The sequence below is a fragment of the Hyla sarda genome, chromosome 1 (assembly GCF_029499605.1).
Source record: "Hyla sarda isolate aHylSar1 chromosome 1, aHylSar1.hap1, whole genome shotgun sequence".
Lineage (NCBI taxonomy): Eukaryota > Metazoa > Chordata > Amphibia > Anura > Hylidae > Hyla > Hyla sarda.
The window spans coordinates 367,971,192-367,993,373 of NC_079189.1; the positions used below are offsets into that span (position 1 = coordinate 367,971,192).

The 22,182-nt window shown below is 40.5% G+C and overlaps 1 protein-coding gene across 2 annotated transcripts in view; it reads left to right on the forward strand.

Annotated features, from left to right (window-relative positions):
• Positions 1-21,971, forward strand: part of LOC130307705 (cytochrome P450 1A1-like) — a 37,892-nt gene extending 15,921 nt beyond the window's left edge. For both annotated transcript variants that reach the window (XM_056552187.1, XM_056552188.1), the window contains 6 exons: positions 10,357-11,168; positions 13,220-13,343; positions 14,662-14,751; positions 15,669-15,792; positions 17,001-17,087; positions 19,716-21,971. In XM_056552187.1, the coding sequence (XP_056408162.1) occupies positions 10,357-11,168; positions 13,220-13,343; positions 14,662-14,751; positions 15,669-15,792; positions 17,001-17,087; positions 19,716-19,998 (1,520 nt within the window). In that variant the 3' untranslated portion in view covers positions 19,999-21,971. The remainder of the gene's footprint in view (positions 1-10,356; positions 11,169-13,219; positions 13,344-14,661; positions 14,752-15,668; positions 15,793-17,000; positions 17,088-19,715) is intronic.
• Positions 21,972-22,182: the final 211 nt, after the last annotated feature.

Sequence of the window (22,182 nt, forward strand, 5' to 3'; positions counted from 1 at the left end):
TATTTGTAAGTCACCAGGATTACGGGATGAACAACGTCATTCCACTGCTTCATTTCCTACAACATGTGATGGAAACAATGGCTGGTAAGGGCAATGGAGACGTTGCGCCTACATCTCACGGCCACATGAGCCCTGTGGGGGTTGAGCTGGAGGAGGATGAGGGGCACAGTGGAGCACAGTTTAGGTTTCATGAGATGGGCGTGTTTCTAGTCATCTGACAGGAGAGGAGGAGCATGATCAACTAGAGGAGCTAGTGGTTATGAGGAAGGCGAGACAAAGGACCCAGACACACCATGGCAGTATGCAGTGGAGATCGAGGCAGGGAATCCCTCGAAGTCACTTGCACAAATGGCACAATGCATGCTCAGTTGTTTGCGTAGTGACCGCCGAATTGTCAACATTCGGCAGCGGGATGAGTTCTGGCTCTCCACCTTATTGGACCCTCGCTACCGGCACAAAATGTGGCTTTTTTTACACCCACTGAGAGGGAGGTCAAACTGACCTACTACAGAGAAATCCTACATAGTGGCTGATGCCTAGCGGCGTAATTGTACATCCGCTAGCAGGTCTTACTCGGGGGGGCCCTCTGCGCTCACCTTCCACTGCTGGGGAGGGATGGGGTGGCAGGAGCAGTACCATTCTACAGTCGCTGATGAGTACCTTTCTTCACCCGCATAGTGAAGCAACTCATCAGCAGCAGGTAGACATGGAGCAGGACCTGAACCAGCAGGTGGTGGCATACATGACATGACATGGCAATGCCAACAAACCTTGAAGATCCGCTGGACTTCTAGGCAGCCAAACTTGATTTATGGCCGCAACTAGCAGAGTTTGCCCAGGAAAAGCTGTCCTGCCCAACCAGTAGTGTGCCATCAAAGCGGGTGATTAGTGCGGCGGGGGCCATAGTCACCCCAAGGAGAACTCATCTTTCCATGAAAAATGTGGAGAGACTGACCTTTGTGAAGATGAATCAGGCATGGATGAGCCAGGATTTCCACCCACCAGTGCCTGAGGCATCAGAGTAGATTGACCATGGTGCCAAACCAACACTTCACAAATATGAAAAGTGCCAAACCGATTTAAGGCACTGCTCCCCAGTTACAAACATTCCAGCCACCTTCATCACCGGGTACTGGTATTGCCACCCAGCGCACCACTCTGTCACTGGATCACTTTCAGGACTGCTGCTGCCACCTCCAGGCTGTTTCATTAAGCCACTATTTTGTCTCCTTATGCTTCTGCCAACTCCAGGCTGTGCCATTCAGCCTCTATATGGTCTCCTCATGCTTTGGCCACCTCCAAGCTGTACCATTCAGACACTATATGGGCTCCTTATGCTTTCCCCACCTCCAAGCTGTGTCATTCAGCCAATATATTGTTTTCTGATGCTGCTGGGACTGTCTTGGATATTACCTACATTTTTTTTATGGTAGCACTAGCAAACATACACTCTCAATAGAAATTTTCAACATCGATCTTTTAATGTTAGGGGTTGTGAAGCCCTCTTATGTATGAATCCTGCTGCCTGATCCAGGCTGTGTGTTTCAGGAACTACATGGCTTACTAATGCTGCTGGGCCTGTGCCTAAAATGTTTTGATGTTAGCACTAGCTAACATACATCTTCTATACAGATTTTAATATTCACCTTTTAATGTTAGGGGTTATTAAGCCCTCTTGTGTACTTCTGCTGCCGCCTGATCCAGGCTGTGTGTTCCAGAAACTATATGGTTTAGTGATGCTGCTGGGCCTGTGCCTAAAATTTTTGATGTTAGCACTAACTAACATACATCTGCTATACAGATTTCAACATTAACATTAACATTTTAATGTTAGGGGTTGTGAAGCCCTCATGTAAACTCATGCTGATGCCTTCTCCAGGTTGTGTGTTTCAGGAACTACTGTGCTTAGTGATGCTGCTGGGCTTGGGCCTTAAATTCTTTGATGATAGCACGAGGTAACATACCTCTCCAATAGAGATTTCAACATTGATCTTTCAATCTTAGGGGTTATGACACGCTCTTATGTACTCCTGCTGCTGACTGCTCCTGTCTGTGTCATTCAGCAACTACATGGTTTAGTGATGCTGCTGGGCTTGGGCTTTAAATTTTTGGATAGTAGCACTAGCTAACATGCATCTTCAATAGAGATTTCAACATTCACCTTTTAATGTTAGGGGTTGTGAACCCCTCTTGTGTGCTCATGCTGCTGCCTGCTCCTGTATGTATCATATAGCAACTACATGGTTTAGTGATGCTGCTGGGCCTTAGACATTACCTATTTATGTTTATGGTAGCAGTAGGTACCATACATCTTCAATGGAAATTTCAAAATTCATATTTTATTCTTAGAGATTGTGAGGGCCTATTGTCTCCTCATCTGCCGCCAAGTCCAGGCTGTGCCATTTAGACACTGTATGGTCTCCTCATGCTTCAGCCAACTCCAGGCTGTGCCATTCAGCCACTATATGGTCTCCTCCTACTGATGCCACCTCCAGGCTCTGTCATTGTGCTGCCATGTGACTGCTTGTTAGATTTGGTCGTTTGTACCCACACGCCGGGGCCCAGGACATTAACCACTTAAGGACCAATGACGTCCTGGGACGTCATGGCACCCTGGGCCTTAAGGACCAATGACGTCCCAGGATGTCATGGCATTTTCCGGTCCCTGTCGCGCACCGGGCAGAGATCGGAACCGGATGCCTGCTGAAATCCTTCAGCAGGCATCCGGGCAAACGCCGAGGGGGGCCATGTAGGGAAATCGCCCTTGCGATCTGCGGCGATACCGGGCTGATCGGGTCTCTGGGACCCGACCGCGCGTTAATTTTGCATGATCCCGGTTGTCACAGACAGCCAGGACGATGCTGGAGGCTAGGAGCGAGGTGGCAAGCCTGCCACCTCCTCCTATCCCCTGCGATCCGTCGGTTAGCTAACCGACCTATTGCAGGGGGGGGGGGGGGGGGCGGTTACTTCCTCCCGCCCTGCCCGGCCCCTGGAAGTCCGGAGAGGACGGGAGGAAGACCGGAGGATGCGGCGGGGGACGGGGGAGTGCTGGGGCCTGGCCCCGGTACTTACCTCATCCCTGAAGACCTGGATCCCAGGCGATGAAGACGACGGCAGCGGCGACAGGTGAGTGGATCTTCAGCCGTGGTCGGGCCCTTTACAGCAATGCACGTCGTTGTAAAGCGACATGCATTGCTGTATTGGGACTCTGTATACTACAACTCCCAGCATGCCCAGACAGCCCTTGGCGTCTGGGCATGCTGGGAGTTGCAGTTTTGCAACATCTGGAGGTCCGCAGTTTTGGGACCACTGTGCCCTTCCAGATGTTGCAAAACTACACATCTCCAGCATGCCATTCCCTTACTGTCCAGGCATGCTGGGAGTTGTAGTTCTGTAACATCTGGCCCTTCAGATGTTGCAGAACTACAACTCCCAGCATGCCTGGACAGTTTTGGCATACTGGGAGTTGTAGTTTTGCAACATCTGAAAGGGCACAGATTGGAAACCACTGTATTAGTGGTCTGCAAACTGTAGTCCTCCAGATGTTGCAAAACTACAACTCCAAGCATGCTGGGAGTTGTAGTTTGGCAACATCTGGCTCTAAAGATGTTGCCGAACCACTACTTCCAGCATGCCTGAGAATGTTTGGGAGTGGTTTTGCAACAACTGGAGGCACACTGGTTGGGAAACATTGGGGTCTACACTAGCATGTTAGTGTAAAAAAATAAAGTTTTTTACACTAACATGCTGGTGTTGCCCTATATTTTTTATTTTGACAAGAGGTAAAAGGGAAAAATGCAATGCAATTTCTCCCCACTATGGAGATACCCCATATGTGGGCGCAAAGTGCTCTGGGGGCGCACAACAAGGCCCAGAAGGGAGAGTGCACCATGTACATTTGAGGTGATTTGCATAGGGATGGCTGATTGTTACAGCGGTTTTGACAAACGCAAAAAAAACAAAACCCCACATGTGACGCCATTTCGGAAACTACACCCCTCACGGAATGTAATGAGGGGTGCAGTGAGAATTTACACCTCACTGGTGTCTGACAGATCTTTGGAACAGTGGGATGTGCAAATTAAAAATTTTGTACAGCCCACTGTTCCAAAGATCTGACAGACACCAGTGGGGGGTAAATGCTCACTGTACCCCTTGTTATGTTCCTCAAGGGGTCTAGTTTCCAAAATGGTATGCCATGTGGGGGTTATTTTGCTGTCCTGGCACCATAGGCACTTCCTAAATGCGTCATGCCCCCCGAGCAAAATTTGCTCTCAAAAAGCCAAATATGACTCCTTCTCTTCTGAGCATTGTAGTTCGCCCGTAGTGCGCTTCAGGTCAACTTATGGGGTACCTCCATACTCAGAAGAGATGGGGTTACAAATTTTGGGGGGATATTTTTTGCTATTAACCCTTGCAAAAAATGTGAAATTTGGGGGGGAAACACACATTTTAGTGAATTTTTTTTTTTTTTACATATGCAAAAGTCAGGAAACCCCTGTGGGGTATTAAGTTCCTCAAGGGGTCTAGTTTCCAAAATGGTATGCCATGTGTTTTTTTTTTTCCTGTTCTGGCACCATAGGCGCTTCCTAAATGCAACATGCCCCCCAAAAACCATTTCAGAAAAACGTACTCTCCAAAATCCCCTTGTCGCTCCTTCGCTTCTGAGCCCTCTACTGCACCCGCCGAACACTTTACATAGACATATGAGGTATGTGCTTACTTGAGAGAAATTGGGCTACAAATACAAGTATACATTTTCTCCTTTTACCCCTTGTAAAAAATCAAAAATTGGGTCTACAAGAACATGCGAGTGTAAAAAATGAAGATTGTGAATTTTCTCCTTCACTTTGCTGCTATTCCTGTGAAACACCTAAAGGGTTAAAACACTTACTGAATGTCATTTTGAATACTTTGAGGGGTGCAGTTTTTATAATGTGGTCATTTGTGGGGTATTTCTAAGATGAAGACCCTTCAAATCCACTTCAATCCTGAACTGGTCCCTGAAAAATTGATTTTGGAAAATTTGTGAAAAATTGGATATTTGCTGCTGAACTTTGAAGCCCTCTGGTGTCTTCCAAGAGTAAAAACTTGTCAATTTTATGATACAAACATAAAGTGGACATATTGTATATGTGAATAAAAAAAACTTATTTGGAATATCCATTTTCCTTACAAGCAGAGAGCTTCAAAGTTAGAAAAATGCAAAATTTTCGATTTTTTTCATCAAATTTTGGAATTTTTCACTAAGAAACGATGCAAGTATTGACAAAATTTTACCAATAACATAAAGTAGAATATGTCACGAAAAAACAGTCTCAGAATCAGAATGATAGGTAAAAGCATCCCAGAGTTATTAATGTTTAAAGTGACAGTGGTCAGATGTTCAAAAATGCTCTGGTCCTAAGGTGTAAAATGGCCTGGTCCTTAAGGGGTTAAAACTTGGGAGTTCCATTTCAAAATCCTCAATTTCAAAATCTTAAATTTCTATTTAAAATTCTTATATTTCAATGGTCTCCTCAACTGCAAGCTGTGTCATTCAGGCAATATACAGTTTACTGATGCTGCTCGGCCTGGGTCTGGGAATAAAATCTTTTGTTATTGTACCCCTAGCTACCCAAAATTTTCAGTTTAAATCTCAAACTTCCTCTTTTTGTTTTAAGGATTGTGAAGCCCTGTGGTCTCCTCACGCTTCAGCCAACTCCAGGCTGTGTCATTCAGCCAATACATGGTTTACTGATGCTGCTGGGCCTGGGTCTGGAAATAAAAAGTTTGCTATGATAGCACTAGCTAACGAAAATCTTCTGTTTTAAATTTCAGAATTAATTTTATAATCTTAGGGATTGTGAAGGCCTAGTGTCTGCTCATGCTTCGGCCAACTCCAGGCTGTGCCATTCAGACACTATATGGTCTCCTCATGCTTCAGCCAACTCCAGGCTGTGTCATTCAGGCAATATATGGTTTACTGATGCTGCTGGGCCTGGGTCTGGGAATAAAAATTTTGTTATGGTAGCACTAGCTACCCAAAATCTTTGGTTTAAATTTCAGAACTTATTTTATAATCTTAGGGATTGTGAAGGCCTAGTGTCTACTCTTGCTGCCGATTCGAATTCTTAAAAGTTCGTTCATCTCTAATTATCTCCCATTTCTTGCCGAGTTTCAGAGAGAGCTGGAGGCCCTTGGGAAATTTGAGGTGTCCTGGCAGGGCCACATTGCCTCTTTCAAAATGATGGTGCTTCCAAAATTACTTTATTTATATCGAATGCTACCTATTGAATTTTTACTTTATTTTTTTTTAAAGTACTCACTCTATGCTATCTGCTTTTATTTGGAAAAGGAGGGTTTCCTTTAAATTAACAAATCAAAATCTCCAATAGCTAAAATATCTTCCTTTTATTACAAATAGCATATTAAAGAATGCAGTATATAAATCCCCATAATAACAGTAATTCACATTCAATACACAAGGTGCGATATTTGTAGGGACAATCCCCAATATTACATCCTAACCCGACACATTTCCCCGTAACTGGGTAATTTACAGTAACATACGGTTCATCAGGGGTAAAAAGATGGTTGTGGTCGCTTTAGAGCAAAAAGTTATATGTGAGCAGCTTATAAAACATATAGGCAACAAATAAAGCAAGTACATAGATAAACATTACTAGACTCTGCTTATATAAGAGATAATCAAATGGTCTGTTCGGGTTTTGGAGCTGCACACCGCAGTGATGTATCCTCAGACCTTCATTATTGTCTCAATTTAGTCACAGTAGTCAGAGTATGTTTCTTTCTATAGCTGACCTCAAGGATATATAGAGTTTACTCAAAACATATCCTCCAGGGATGCCACTACAGTCGTGTAGACACATAAAGATACAGCCATCCAACTAGAAAGCGGAGCTATAGATCAGAACTGTCATTGATAGGGGCTAAACGATATATGGTATCAACCAGCCACACTCAGATAACAATCTCCTCCATACCTAGTCCAGCTGCTGGCCGTCACATAAACTTATGACAGCGACCACTTAAGCACATGACCACTGCTCCTGGTGACCACTGCTCCATCATCCCTCGGCATCAGCAGCAGTGGTCATGTGCTTAAGTGGTCGCTGTAATAAGTTTATGTGACGGTCAGCAGCGGGACTAGGTATGGAGGAGATTGTTATCTGAGTGTGGCTGGTTGATACCATATATCGTTTAGCCCCTATCAATGACAGTTCTGATCTATAGCTCCGCTCTCTAGTTGGATGGCTGTATCTTTATGTGTCTACACGACTGTAGTGGCATCCCTGGAGGATATGTTTTGAGTACACTCTATATATCCTTGAGGTCAGCTATAGAAAGAAACATACTCTGACAACTTTGACTATATTGAGACAATAATGAAGGTCTGAGGATACATCACTGCGGTCTGCAGCTCCAAAACCCGAACAGACCATTTGATTATATCTTATATAAGCAGAGTCTAGTAATGTTTATCTATGTACTTGCTTTATTTGTTGCCTATATGTTTTATATGCTGCTCACATATAACTTTTTGCTCTAAAGCGACCACAACCATCTTTTTACCCCTGATGAACCGTATGTTACTGTAAATTACCCAGTTACGGGGAAACGTGTCGGGTTAGGATGTAATATTGGGGATTGTCCCTACAAATATCGCACCTTATGTATTGACTGTGAATTACTGTTTTTATGGGGATTTATATACTGTATTCTGTAATATGCTATTTGTAATAAAAGTAAGATATTTTAGCTATTGGAGATTTTGATTTGTTAGTTCAAGCTAGCTATAATTTATCTATATATCAGTGATTTTTTTCCTTTAAATTATTTACCAGACATAGAGACAGAGGGGGGAACCCGATTTTCATAAATACTATGTAGCGATGGTTTCCTCTCATTTAAAAGCATATGTCTCCAGGTCTTAAAGGGGTATTCCAGGAAAAAACTTTTTTATATATCAACTGGCTCCAGAAAACAGATTTGTAAATTACTTCCATTAAAAAAATCTTAATCCTTTCAAAAATTATCAGCTGCTTAAGTTGAGTTGTTGTTTTCTGTCTGGCAACAGTGCTCTCTGCTGACATCTCTGCTTGTCTCGGGAACTGCACAGAGTGGAAGAGGTTTGCTATGGGGATTTGCTTCTAAAATGGGCGGTTCCCGAGACACGTGTCATCAGAGAGCACTTAGACAGAAAAGAACAATTCAAATTCAGCAGCTCATGAGTACGGAAAGGATTAAGATTTTTTAATAGAAGTAATTTACAAATCTGTTTAACTTTCTGGAGCCAGTTGACATTTTTTCCTGTATAACCCCTTTAATACACATTGGCTACAACTAGAACAACACCATTGAAAACTAACTTCACTTCAGTCCCTTCTTCTCATACACCCATGGAATCTCGCATTTCTCACTGGTATCACACCACTGACTTTGGCTGGTCTCAAATGCTGGTCCACCCTACATTCCACGATGGGCACTCCCAGATCTAGCTACCCACGTGATACACCTTTGCAACTTATTTCCTTAGTTATTTCTGACACACTGGGTCACAGGTGGCTTACAGTTTATTCACCAATTATATAATGGAAACATAGTGAGTCCATTTGAGAGACTAAGCAACTTGTTTTCTATCACTAGAAAGGATTTTCATTAATATTTACAAATCAGACATTTTCTCCAGTCTCATAGTCATGCAAAATGGTACTAAAACACCAAAGCATTTCTGCACCTTCGTCTACAATAAAAGGGATTGCGACCAATGTATGGTTTCCTGGAATCAACAGATTCCTTATCTACATATGCCCAATATAGAGCATGGAAATCTGAACTTGTATGCACGATATCCCATACTGGGTGGATTCAGTCCTTCATATGGGCCTGGAAGGCTTTAACCTGTGTCTCTCACCTGGAAGCAGCGATCAAATCAAGGCTGCATTGATATCTTACTCCATCTTGATTACATTCCATATTACCCTCCTCCTCACTGCTGTGTGGGCATGCCTGTTGGTGTAGAGGTACCTTGCTGCATACCCTTTGGTCATGTCCACTCCTACACGATTACTGTAAAGAGGTTGAATTGATTGTACAGAATTTGTCTAAAACCAAGGTTGTACTGACCCCATCTATTGCATTACTCCTGATTGGTATAAACCAGTTTCCTCCCACCACTCGATTGATATTATGCAAAGTACTTATTCTTGCAAAATGTATTATTACAAGGCATTGGAGATCCTCGATCTCTCCCTCTATTTCAGATTTGATTAGCCTACTTAACCAGTCCTATTGTGAATGATCAGTAGCATACAACTTAGATAAAACAACATCCTTGGAAGCACTGTGGACATCTTGGATACAATCTAGATACGCCATTGGCATTGTCCATTAATAGGCCAATACGTGTATATCAGCGGAGCAGGAGTGCACTTTCTTCCTTTCCTTTTCTTTTCCTTTCTCTCTCTCCTCCCTTTTCTTCCTTCTCCCCCTTATATAACTCTATCCCTACCTTCCCTTGTTGCTTACAATGTTTATGTACTGTTATAAACAGTGTTATAAACACTGTTCTAATTTCTAAAGTGAAACATAATATTTGAGTCTCTCCAGCATTACATTACCCAATGTGTCATTTGAGATGCATTTCTTATTAATTGAGCTGTGTCTCAATATTCCAGGTGAATTAATAGATATTTCCTTTTACTCTGTTTCATTGCACTTTGTGCGCTGTTTGTTCTTATTTGAAAAGAAGTTTAATAAAAAGATTGAAACAGGAAAAGGATTATGGTCAAGGGACAGGAATCTAGAGTGTGGCGCTGGAATCAGGAACAGAAGGACCAGAAAAATATGAGGAACTGGAACTGGGAGATACTAAGAACACAGTCTAGACAAAACAAGTGACACCAATAAAAAAAATCAAGAGATGGCCAAGGTCTGAAACAGGGAATATCAGGAGTAGGGCAAGAATGTAACCAGGAGATACAAGAATTAGCTTCCAGGGGCCAGTTAGGGACAGAAACAGGAACTTTAGGAGCATCAACCACAAACAGTCAATGGATAAAACCAGGAGGTAATAGAGAAGTGACTGGGTCTGACTTAGGTCAGAGCCAGGATATACAAGGAACAGAACCAAGAAGTCCAGGAGTCAGGACAGTAAATAGTACTATAAGCACCAAATAGCTTATTGAATGGCTAAACAGAAACACAGTTATGGTTGCAGTTTATGACATTATTGTCTTGCTAAAGTAGTTTTAATGATTAAAGTTGAGAGAGAACAAAATCTTTTATTTATAAAAACAGCATTATTTTCTTTATAAAAGATAACCTTATTTTATTTATTGTGTTTCTTTACAGATGCTTATTATTTCCCAGTTGACCTGCTTTCTTTTGATGTCACTGTTCTTCTAACGATCTTCACTCTTTTACTTGTTTTGGGATTGCGTAGAAAACAAAGAATATCTCTGCCAGGACCATGGGCATTACCTATTTTTGGAAACTTTTTTCAAATTGGAGACCAAGCACATATATCCCTTACAGAAATGAGGAAAACATATGGAGATGTGTTCCTGATTAAATTAGGCATGATGCCAGTGGTGGTAGTCAGTGGTTTTCAGACAGTGAAACAAGTTCTTGGTAAACAAGGAGAGCAGTTTGCTGACAGACCCAACATGCATTCCTTTTCACTATTGGCTGATGGAAAAAGTATGACATTTTCCGAAAAGTATGGAGAAACCTGGAAAATTCATAAGAAGATTATGAGAAATGCTTTAAGGACCTTGTCCAAATCAGAAGCAAATTCTTTGAATTTCTCCTGTCGACTTGAAGAATATGTTTGTGCTGAAGCTTCAGACTTAGTTAAAACAATACAACTATCTAAAGATCATGGTGGCTTCGACCCATCCCCTTTAATAGTTTTGACAGTTGCAAATGTGGTATGCGCTCTGTGCTTTGGTAAAAGGTATAGCCATAATGACCAAGAGTTTCTCCGCATTATTGAGTTTGATAATGATATCCGAAAAATTTCAGGGGCAGGACTTCTGGCTGATTTTATTCCAGTTTTCAAATATTTTCCATCATCAGGTTTGAAAGAGCTGAAAAAATTTCTTCGGTCATTTAATGATTTTATTGCTAAATCCGTACAAGACCATTTTGGATCCCATGATGAGGTAAGGAACTAATAATGCTAGACTTTTTCAGTGTATATGTCAGACTAGTATCTTATATAAAAATGATATGTACTCTACGTAGTCTTGCATGTATGAAATATCTAATAAGATCTAAATGTGCTTCTTAATATATGCAACATTTAGAGCATAGTCTTAGGTAATTCAAAAAGGAATCAAAACAATGTAGTATTTATCCCCTAAAGGACACAGGGATTTTTCATTTTTGCATTTATATATGTTTTCCTTTGTGGGGCAAAATGGAAAAATGTATTTATTTTTTTAAATTGTGGGGGCTTCCATTGCTACACAGTCTTTTGGTTTTGTTTGCTGTAAACTTATCCTCATATTTAAAGGAGATCTGTAGTGCTCCGAAGGATAGAGGATAAGTTTTAGATCGCGGGTAGTCCGAGTGCTGGGGCCAAACGCGATCTCCTGTACGGGCCGTGGCAATGTAGAAGAAAGGGGGCGTTCCATCCCCGCATGAAGCGGCAGCCGGCAAGCCCCTCCCATGGATCCCATGGACAGAACGCCCCCTTTGCTGTAAATTGCCACAGCCCCAGCGCTCAGACCCCCTGCAATCTAAAACGTATCCCCTATCCTTCAGATAGGGGATAAAGTTTAGAACACCACAGATCTCCTTTAATCTTGTTCATATCATCATATCTGCCGTTAATCTTGATTACGGTCTCCGAACTGTATGTTAGTATGCTATATCCTGCCTTGTTTGTCTTTATTTATATATCTGTTTGTTGGTTCCGTTATGTTCCTGACTTGTTTCCCGACTTTGTACAGTTCCGATTGTTTTGTTTACTTCTACGCCAATGCACTTCAGCGCAAGGAAGGGACTGGCTTAAAGTTGTTCATCCGTCATTTAGGGTGGATGGGCAAGTAGGCAGGGAGAGTGGTTTATATGGACAGCTTTAGGGCTCACTTGTATGGTCACTTTGGGGGAGCGGCAAAGATCAACTGCTGAGGTGAAAGAATCTGTCCACAGGCAAATAAGTCAAGCATTCCACAAATCTGGCCATTATGGAAGAGTGGCAATAGCCATTGTTGAAAGATCTCCACAAAAAATCCTATTTAAAATTTGCAACAAGCCATGTTGAAGCAAACGTGGAAGGAAGTGCTTTGGTTAAATGAAACCAAAACTGAACTTTTTGGCCTCAGTACAAAATGCTTTATGTGGTGAAAACCCAATACAACCCATTACCCTGAGCACACCATCAGTTAAGTATAGTAGTGATAACATCATGTTTTGGGGATGTTTCTCTTCAGCAGGTACAGAGAAACTAGTCAGAATTGATGTAAAGATGTCAAATACAGGGCAATACATGAAGAAAATATAATGCAGTCTGCAACTTGAGGGTTAATATCCTAAAATGACCCATTCAAATCCTAGGCCTGAATCCAATGGAGAATTTATGTCAAGAATGGAAAATTGCCTCCATCCAATCCAAAGTTTTTTTGCCAAGACGAATGGACAAACATTTCCGTCTGTAGATATGCAAAGGGTTAGGGACAAACCCCAAAGGAATTGCAGGTGTAATTGCCAAGTTCTACCAAGTATTGCAAAAGCCAGGCTGCATTAGTAGCCCACTAGGTAGGCACCTAGTACAGGCTTCAGGCTGCCTTGGCAGTGGATCAGAACCCTGCAAAGCCAATTGGACCACTGTCCATGTCAGGAACTGTCCAGAGCAGGATAGGATTGCTATGGGGATTTGCTTTTACTCTGGACAGTTCATGACATGGACAGAGGTGTCAGAAGAGATCACTGTGGTCAGACAGAAAAGAACAACTCAACTTCCTCTGTAGTATATAGTAGCTGATAAGTACTGGAATGATTAAGATTTTTTAAAGAAGTAATTAAAAAATCTGTTTAACTTTCTGGCACCAGCTGATTTAAAAAAAAAAATTTCTTCCAGAGTACCCCTTTATGTGTAGTGTAAGGTGCTAAAGTATATTAGTGCTATCATATCACCATACAAGATAAGTGTTTTGTTTCTGATGTTAATATTTTTATTTATTTATTTTATTATTTATATTATTTCTAGAACAACATCAGAGATATAACAGATGCCCTCATAAAATTGTGCAATAGCAGAAATAACATTGATAAAAATTACAAACTGAGCAATGAGCAGATTATTTCTACAGTGAATGACATCTTTGGTGCAGGTACAGTTGTAGAGTTTCCTTGCTTGTTACTTTTATATCAGTACATTGTCACATTATATGCAATTTTTAAAATTCTTATAATATCATAAACTATAAATGAATTGTGGTCCTACTAAGCTAATAATACTAACAAAAAGGATAAACATTAATGTTTGTTGGGAAAGACATATCTAAATTTGGAATCTCTGTGAACTATTTTTAGAAAAGCTCGGATCAATGTTAAGAAATGCATTCAAAGCAGTTTGTATAAGTTTGTATATGTTTGTATAACATATAGGATGCACTTCCTTTCCATATACCGTGTACAGGAGGGGCATATGGAAATCATAGAAGTTGGCCACACCCAAGATCCTCATCTCTGAGTCAAAGCAGAGATGAGGTTGGAAAGTATTTTACACGGTGGCCTATTCCTTTGAATGCCTACCTTGCCACAGTGAAAACATTTCATATGTTCAGCTTTACAGGGGTCCTGCAGGTATGGGTTTCATGCAAGAAAATAGCTTTCTCTACTGTTATTAGATTCCATGTTATGGAATATGGCCTTTTCTATCCATGGCTCACAGTTCCTTGCATATATGCAGACCAATTAAGATCTTTTCGAGTACCTTAAATTAGGAGGTCAATGCCTTGCACTTCATTATTGCATAACCACTTGAAAAATAAGGAACCATTTACAGTTCTTTCTTAGGGGCCCTTTTTTTGTAGGTGTCCTTGCCTGCACCTACTAATACTTTAAATGCTTAACTAGAAACATCTCTCTGGGGGTTAAGCTGATCAGCTGATACCAAATAGCTATCAGCTGTTCTGTATCACTTACAAAACAATACATTATTAGGGTAGAGTATACGCAGCATATTTTGCTACGAAGACACAAGGCTTCCCTGTCACAGGCATGTACACTCAGTAATGTTTGGAGACAGGCCGGCTTGACTCTGTTGCGTCAGCCTGCCTCCAAACCAGGGCTTAAGTCCTGCAGGAACACGTGGGAACTGGACTTTTTTTGCTAAGCAGGGACACCATTCCCATTAGTAGGAGTCCTGCGGGACCAGCCCTTGAGTGAAAGAGTTCCCACACTTTTTTTCCCCCAGGACTTGATCTCTGCTCCAAACCTCACTGCAAACACAGGGCTGCGACAAAAAAGCCCTGTGTGTCTGCTCATAGCAAACTACACTGCATATTTCCTGCTGCCCGGTGGATTTCTTGCAACATAAAATGTATTTCCTATGTGTGACCATACCCTTAGAGAATATTGCCCATACATTCAGTACAATACTCAGTATGTTTCCTTGTATAACCAAAATGTTATCTTTACATTTAGGCTTTGATACTATCTCTTCTGCTTTACTATGGTGTATGGTGTACTTGTTGAAGTATCCAGAAATGCAAGAAAAAATTCAGAAGGAAATTGGTAAGGCATAAAAACAGTCATTTCAATTTAGGATTTTACAATTTTAATCTATTGTTTTTATAAAGTGGAAATGAACGTATCTAAAGGAAATCCTAATGGTACAATATGTGATGTGACTATGCTGTTTTATAATGTGGTTATAGTCGGCATGGCTTGTACAGGGTTTTAATGTGTTTCATCTGTGCAAGCTGCAGGGATTTTTCTTTCTGTAAAACCGTTAAATGTTTTGTCACATGGTTCTTGGTCACACAGCACACTACAACCCATAGCCAAATCATGGCACCTGGCACCTGAAAAAAGGAAAAAGGCAATCTAAGTACAATATGGTATTTAGTAAGTAGAATATGGTCAAGGCATAATACCGGCAAACATACATTAAACAACCTAAATAAAACAATATGGAAAGTGAGTTTTAAAGTTTTTTTTTATTTTTTTTGCTTTGTTTTGCTTGTGTGGCATATTATCATACTATCAAGGGGGTTAATAAATTTGGCACACAAACAAAAAACAATAAATCACTTTAGAACACCATTTTGTATGTCTCTTTTTTTCCCACTTTTTGTGAAACTTTTAAAAAGTGCTCTCCAAAGGCAGTTTTGTAAGCCAGGTCTGATCTGAATTACACCTGAGACATTTCGGGAAGGGTTTGCAACTTTTTTTATGCCAACGTGCGACATTTGGACTTTGTAAATTCGTAACCACTGCAAAGTGAAAAATTAAAGTTGCTTAGGCAGGGCTATTTGGTACTTTCTGCGTACCCACAAAAGTCGCCAAAAAAAGTGCTGAGGTTCACATGTGACATTTTGTGTGCCCGGCATAAGCAAAAACGAAGGTCTAAATGCAGTGATAACTCTCTCCCATAGTACTTATATTTGTGATCTAAATGGTGGTGTGAACTGGATTTTTTCTCTCCATAGATGAGGTCATTGGAACTAGCAGATCGCCCAGATTTGAAGATAGGAAAGATTTTCATTACACTGAGGCATTTATCAATGAAGTTCTTAGACATGCATCTTTTGTACCATTCACAATTCCACACTGGTATGTATATACAGTAATGCTTCAAGGTGGTTTTCTCATCATAAAACAAAAGCAGCAGTTGCTATATCTTCCAGGTTCAGCTTACCGGTAAAACAATGTAACCGGTAGATCTCTTTTATTAACCATATATAATTAATATACCACCAGATAAACTGGTTCATGTGAGTGTTTCTTTATGCACCCTTCTCTTCCTGCTCATTGCAGTGGTTGGTCAGGGTCTGAACACTTAGACCCTGACCGATCAAAACTTTTGACATGGTACTAGAACATATTATAAGTTTATTAAAGTGACAGATAAACTTTAAAGGGGAACTCCAGTACTTAACTACTTAGACCACTGGGACACCCCCTAACCCCAATATCTTGCCCTGCTCCCAGACCCTGGGAATGCATCGTCATGCCTCCTTCATGCATCCCTATGGGAGAGACAAACATACACAAGAGCTGAATATCCGGCTCTCCCATAAAGATGCATGGAGGGGGCATGTCGACCACCGACGAGCTGAATATCCGGCTCTCCCATAAAGATGCATGGAGGGGGCATGTCGACCACCGCTCTGTGTATGTATGCATGAGGATAGTCGGGAAGGAGATCACAGGGGATCCCAGTAGTTGGACCCCTCATGATCAGACACTTACCCCCTATTCTGTTCTATAGCCAGCATCAAGACTTTATTATTTCCTACTATAGCAGAATCTAAACATAAGAACTCAAATGGGTACTCTGGTGGAAAACATATATATATATGTATATATATATATATATATATATATATATATATATATATATATGTATATATATATATATAATTTTTTTTTTTTCAAATCAACTGCTCTTTGCTTACATCTCTGTCCATGTCAGGAACTATTCAGAGCAGGAGAGGTTTGCTATGGGGATTCCTGACATAGACAGAGGTGTCAGCAGAAAGCACTGTGGTCTAACAGAAAAAAAACTACATAACTTTCTCTGCATCATACAGCCACTGATAAGTACTGGAAAGGTTAAGATTTTGTGATAGAAGTAATTTACAAATCTGTTTAACTTTCTGGAACCTTTAATATATTTCTTGTCATTAAAATCTTCTGAGCTTCTTCTATACATTTACTCTTTGGCATTCAAAATAGTTTATTGAATGTCATTACTGCAAAAGTCTACCAATATGCTCATTCAAATAAACACATTCACTAACTTATATCTTGTTGTTTAGTACTACTTTGGACACCAGTCTGAACGGCTATTTCCTCCCAAAAGACACCTGTGTATTTATAAACATGTATCAAGTAAATCATGACCCGTAAGTATTATCCTACTATTAAAGTCTTTTGAATAACTTGTATATGAGATTTTGGATCAATTGTATGTGTTACATAGTTACATAGTTACATAGTTAGTATGGTTGAAAAAAGAAATACGTCCATCAAGTCCAACCAGAAATTTTGTTTAACACAATTGATTTAAAATGCTCAAACTTTAAAGCAAACATTCAACTAGGTAGTATGGGATATAGAAAAACAACTTATTGTCCCAAGTGTAAGATCCATTAGGAGAATTTGGTTAAGCTGTTATGGTTATGCCTGAAATTACATCCATACTGACAGGAAATTATTGGAGGGATAAATTGGATTTTTGGATTAAACTTACCTGCTGCTGGTGCCGAAAACGTCACACTGCTGCTAAGCCTATTTTAACATCCTGGAGTACTCCTTTAACCCCTTAAGGACCCATGACGTACGCGTACGTCATGAGTCCCGGTCCTGCGATATAACGCTGGGTCACACGGCGACCCCGCATCATATCGCGGCGGGCCAGGCATTATACTGAAGCCGGGACCCGCCGCTAATAGTGTGCAGCACCGATCGCAGTGCCCCGCGCTATTAACCCTTTAGCCGCGCGCTCAAAGCTTAAGTGAAAGTGCCCGGCTAGCTCAGGGAGCTTAATCACGGCATCCCGAACAGCTGTAGTACAGGAGGAGGTCCTCTAACCTTCTCCTGCGCTGTCCAATCGCCGAATGAATGCTTCAAGCCTGAGATCCAGGCTTGAGCAATCAATCGCTCAGAACACTGATTGATCCATTCCTATGGAGATGGATCAATCAGTGTAAAAGATCAGTTAATGCAATGTTATAGCCCCTATAGGAGCTATAAAGTTTGAATCACCCGGCATTTCCAAGAATAGAAAAAAAAAAACGTGTAAATAAAAATAAACATATGTGGTATCACCGCATGCGTAAATGTCCGAATTATAAAAATATACCGCTTTTTAAACCGCGCGTTCAATGGCGTACGTGCAAAAAAAAGTGATCAAAAAGTCTGATCAGAACAAAAATGGTACCACTAAAAACTTCAGATCACAGCGCAAAAAATTAGCCCTCATGGCGCCCTGAACACAGAAAAATAAAAAAGTTATAGGGGGCAGAAGATGACCATTTTAAACGTATGCATTTTCCTACATGTATTCATGATTTTTTTCTGAAGTGATACAAAATCAAACCTATACAAGTAAGGTATCATTTTAACCGTATGGACCTACAAAATAAAGATAATGTGTTATTTTTGCCAGAAAATGTACTGCGTAAAAATGGGACCCCCCAAAACTTACAAAAAAGTGTTTTTTCATCAATTTTGTCGCACATTGATTTTTCTTCCCGTTTCACAGTAGATTTTTGGGTAAAATGACTAATGTCATTACAAAGTAGAATTAGTGACGCAAAAAATAAGCCATCATATAGAATTTTAGGTGAAAATTTTAAAGAGTTATGATTTTTTAAAGTTAAGGAGGAAAAATTGAAAATGAAAAAACGGAAAAAGCCCAGGTCCTTAAGGGGTTAAAAACTCTTTGATAAGTGATAACTCAGAGAGAAGTGGAAAGATTTTTTTTCTGTTATAAGGGTATGGTTGATGTAAGTAGGGTAAGGTAGTGTGGGATGAGAGTCAGGCGAAAGTGGGAGGGAAAGAAAGGAGAAAAATAAATATTGGTAAGTAGGATGGTAAAGGTATTAGAAGATATGTGGAAGATGTGAAATTTAAAGTAGGTTGTATCAAAGATTAGCTTTATTAGATTTACTAGATTAGATTTATTTATACAGATAGATCTGATTAAGGGTGTATTCACACGTACAGTATCCTGCATATATTTAAAGGGGCACCCTGCTTAAAACATCCAAGGGATAGGGTATAAGATGTTCGATCACGGGGGTCCTGCCGCTGGGGACCCCCCCAATCTCCACTATGGCACCCCTGTAATTTAGTACATAGAACAAACTTCGCTTCGTGCCCAATGACTGGTGATGCCAGCCACCTTGCCCTCTCCTTTCAAGGTAGGGTAGGAGGTGTGACAGCTCTGGATTAGTTGTCACGCCCCCTGCCATAGACATAAATGGAGGGGGCGTGGTGGGATGTCACGAACGTGGCAGGACCCCCGTGATCTAGCATCTTATGCCCTGTCCTTTGGTTAGGGGAAAAGATGTTTAGAACGGTGTACCCCTTTAATGTGCAGGATTTGAAACTGCAGATTTTATGCTGCAAATTTAAATGTAAACTAAATGACTAAACACAGCATCAAATCGGCAGCTTTAAATCCAGTGCAGCAAATATGCACAGGATACTGTACATGTGAATAGACCCTAAGAGAGAAAATAGTTAGCATTGACTACCTTTACAAAAATAGTTACTTAGCAAAGATACTTTTATTTTTAACAATAATATATTAATATATCAATTAATATATTATAAAAGCATGAAAGTTATTATGTGTATTTTGCTTTTTCTTTCAGGAACAAATGTTTTTCATGCCTATTTTCTGTGAAATGTCCACCCTTACACAATTGCTAAATAAATCTTTATATGCACTTGTAAAAAGGGTATTTGTATCCATTTCTAGTTCTTTTTTAATTTATATATTCATTATGTTATTTAATTCCCAGGGCAGTGTGGAGTGATGCCGACCTGTTCATCCCAGAAAGGTTTCTTGATGAATATGAGCATATTGATAAAAGCGTGATCGAAAAGGTGTTTATTTTTGGCATGGGAGTCAGGAAATGTATAGGAGAAGATGTTGCTCGAAATGAAATGTTTATTTTTCTCACATCTATATTGCAGCATCTTAAATTGGTCAAGGACCCTAAAAATGATGTGGATCTAACACCAGTCTTTGGACTGACTATGAAACCAAAACCTTATAAGTTAAAAATTGAAACTAGACTATAGTTGTTATGGAGTTAACCCCTTAAGGACCAGGGGGTTTTCCGTTTTTGCACTTACTTTTAAAAAAGCATAACCCTTTCAATTTTGAACCTAAAAATCCATATCATGGCCTATTTTTGGCGAAATGGAAAAAAAAACATTGTGAGACAAAATAAAAAAATGCCATTTTGTAAATTTTGGGGGCTTCTGTTTCTACGCAGTAAATTTTACAGTAAAAATGACTTATCTTATCTTTAGTCTGTAGGTCCATACAATTAAAATGATACCCTACTTATATAGGTTTGATTTTGTCGTACTTCTGAAAAAATCATAACTACATGCAGGAAAATTTATACGTTTAAAATTGTCATCTTCTGACCCCTATAACTTTTTTTATTTTACTGCGTATGGGGTATGATCAATTTTTATTCATTTTTTCATGATATAAAAAGTGATCAAAAATGCACAATTTTGGACTTTGGAATTTTTTTGCGCGTATGCCATTGACCGTGCGGTTTAATTAACGATATATTTTTATAATTCGGACATTTCCGCACGTGGCGATACCACATATGTTTATTTTTATTTACACAGTTTTTTTTTTTTAAATGGGAAAAGGGGGGTGATTCAAACTTTTATTATGGGAGGTGTTAAATGATCTTTATTCACTTTTTTTTTCACTTTTTTTTTGCAATGTTATAGCTCCCATAGGGAGCTATAACACTGCACACACTGATCTTTTACATTGATCACTGGTTTCTCATAGGAAACCAGTGATCGATGATTCTGCCGCTAGACTGCTCATGCCTGGATCTCAGGCACTGAGCAGTCATTTGGCGATCGGACACCAGGAGGCAAGGTAGGAGACCCTCCTCGTGTCTAACAGCTGTTCAGGATGCCGTGATTTCGCCGCGGCGATCCTGAACAGCTTCCTGAGCTAACCAGCATGGTTTCACTTTCACTTTAGACGCGGTGATAAACTTTGAACGCCGCGTCTAAAGGGTTAATAGCAGAGAAGAGGGAGAACAGCATTGGGCCCCAGCTGTTTAGTGCAGGTGATCACCCGGATAACCAGTCCAGTGTATCGACATCCACATAGAAATTGGTCACAGCACAGAGGCAGCAGACTCCAATGTAAAGCAAGCTGTTGTCTTTTTGTTACCAGCAGTGCAACGTTTCGGCTATATGTTAGCCTTTGTCAAGCATAAATAACAAGTGAACATAGTGCAAATAGAGGTGCAAGTGTTTAATCATTAGAGAAACACATCCCCAATGTATTCCCATTGGTCCACCAAAACATGTGTATATGTAGTCATAGTAACCACAGTGATTTATATATAAAACATTAAAATATGTATTCCGATATAAAGTGCTATACATCCTATAGATGTTCAGTGCTATACATATAACATGAGACATATAGATCGCTGACCTGTACCCTTGATGTTCATAACAGAAATTCATCGGCATTGCAAGCTTCTGTTTGTAAACAATCACACAGCGCTTGCATGTGTGTGATGTCACTCGCTGTCTTCTTCTGATAGGTGAAATCATGCCAATTCCCTTACTAGCCTACGGCTGTGCAATGCGCAGAAAGAAGGGAAGAGAGAAAAAGGAAGAGAGCGCGCTATTAGCCACGGGTCCTGGCCGTTGTTAGAGGCCAGGCCCGACCCGCTATGACGCGTGGCCCCGCGTTATAGAAAGGGAAACGACTCAGGACGTACTGGTACGTCCTTGGTCCTTAACAGGTTAAAAATACACATGGCCATCAAGTTCACCCAAGGGGGTGAAGATATAGGAGAGGGGGAATGGTAACTTTAGTAAAAGAGTTCTATACTTTTACATAGGCACTTCCAATATTCTGTACCATGAATTTCTCTAAGCAGTTTTTGGAGCCTATATGACCACTAATCACCCTGTGTAATAGGGTCCGTAGACTGCTTAACAGATTCACATTTCTTACAATGAAGAAGCCTTGTCACCTCTGGATGTTCATCTTTTTTCAGACATAGGGTTGCCTGTGCATTATTTTTTTTCTGGGGGGGGGGGGGGGGGGATAACTTTTCATAATATTTTCTTTGAGCCATTTGTATACATAAATAAGCTGAAAAGGGTCCCCTTAACTGATTAAGAACCATGCATTTTTCAGTTTTTGCATAATCATAACCCTTTCAATTTATATGCATGGAAAGACGGGCACCACCTGAA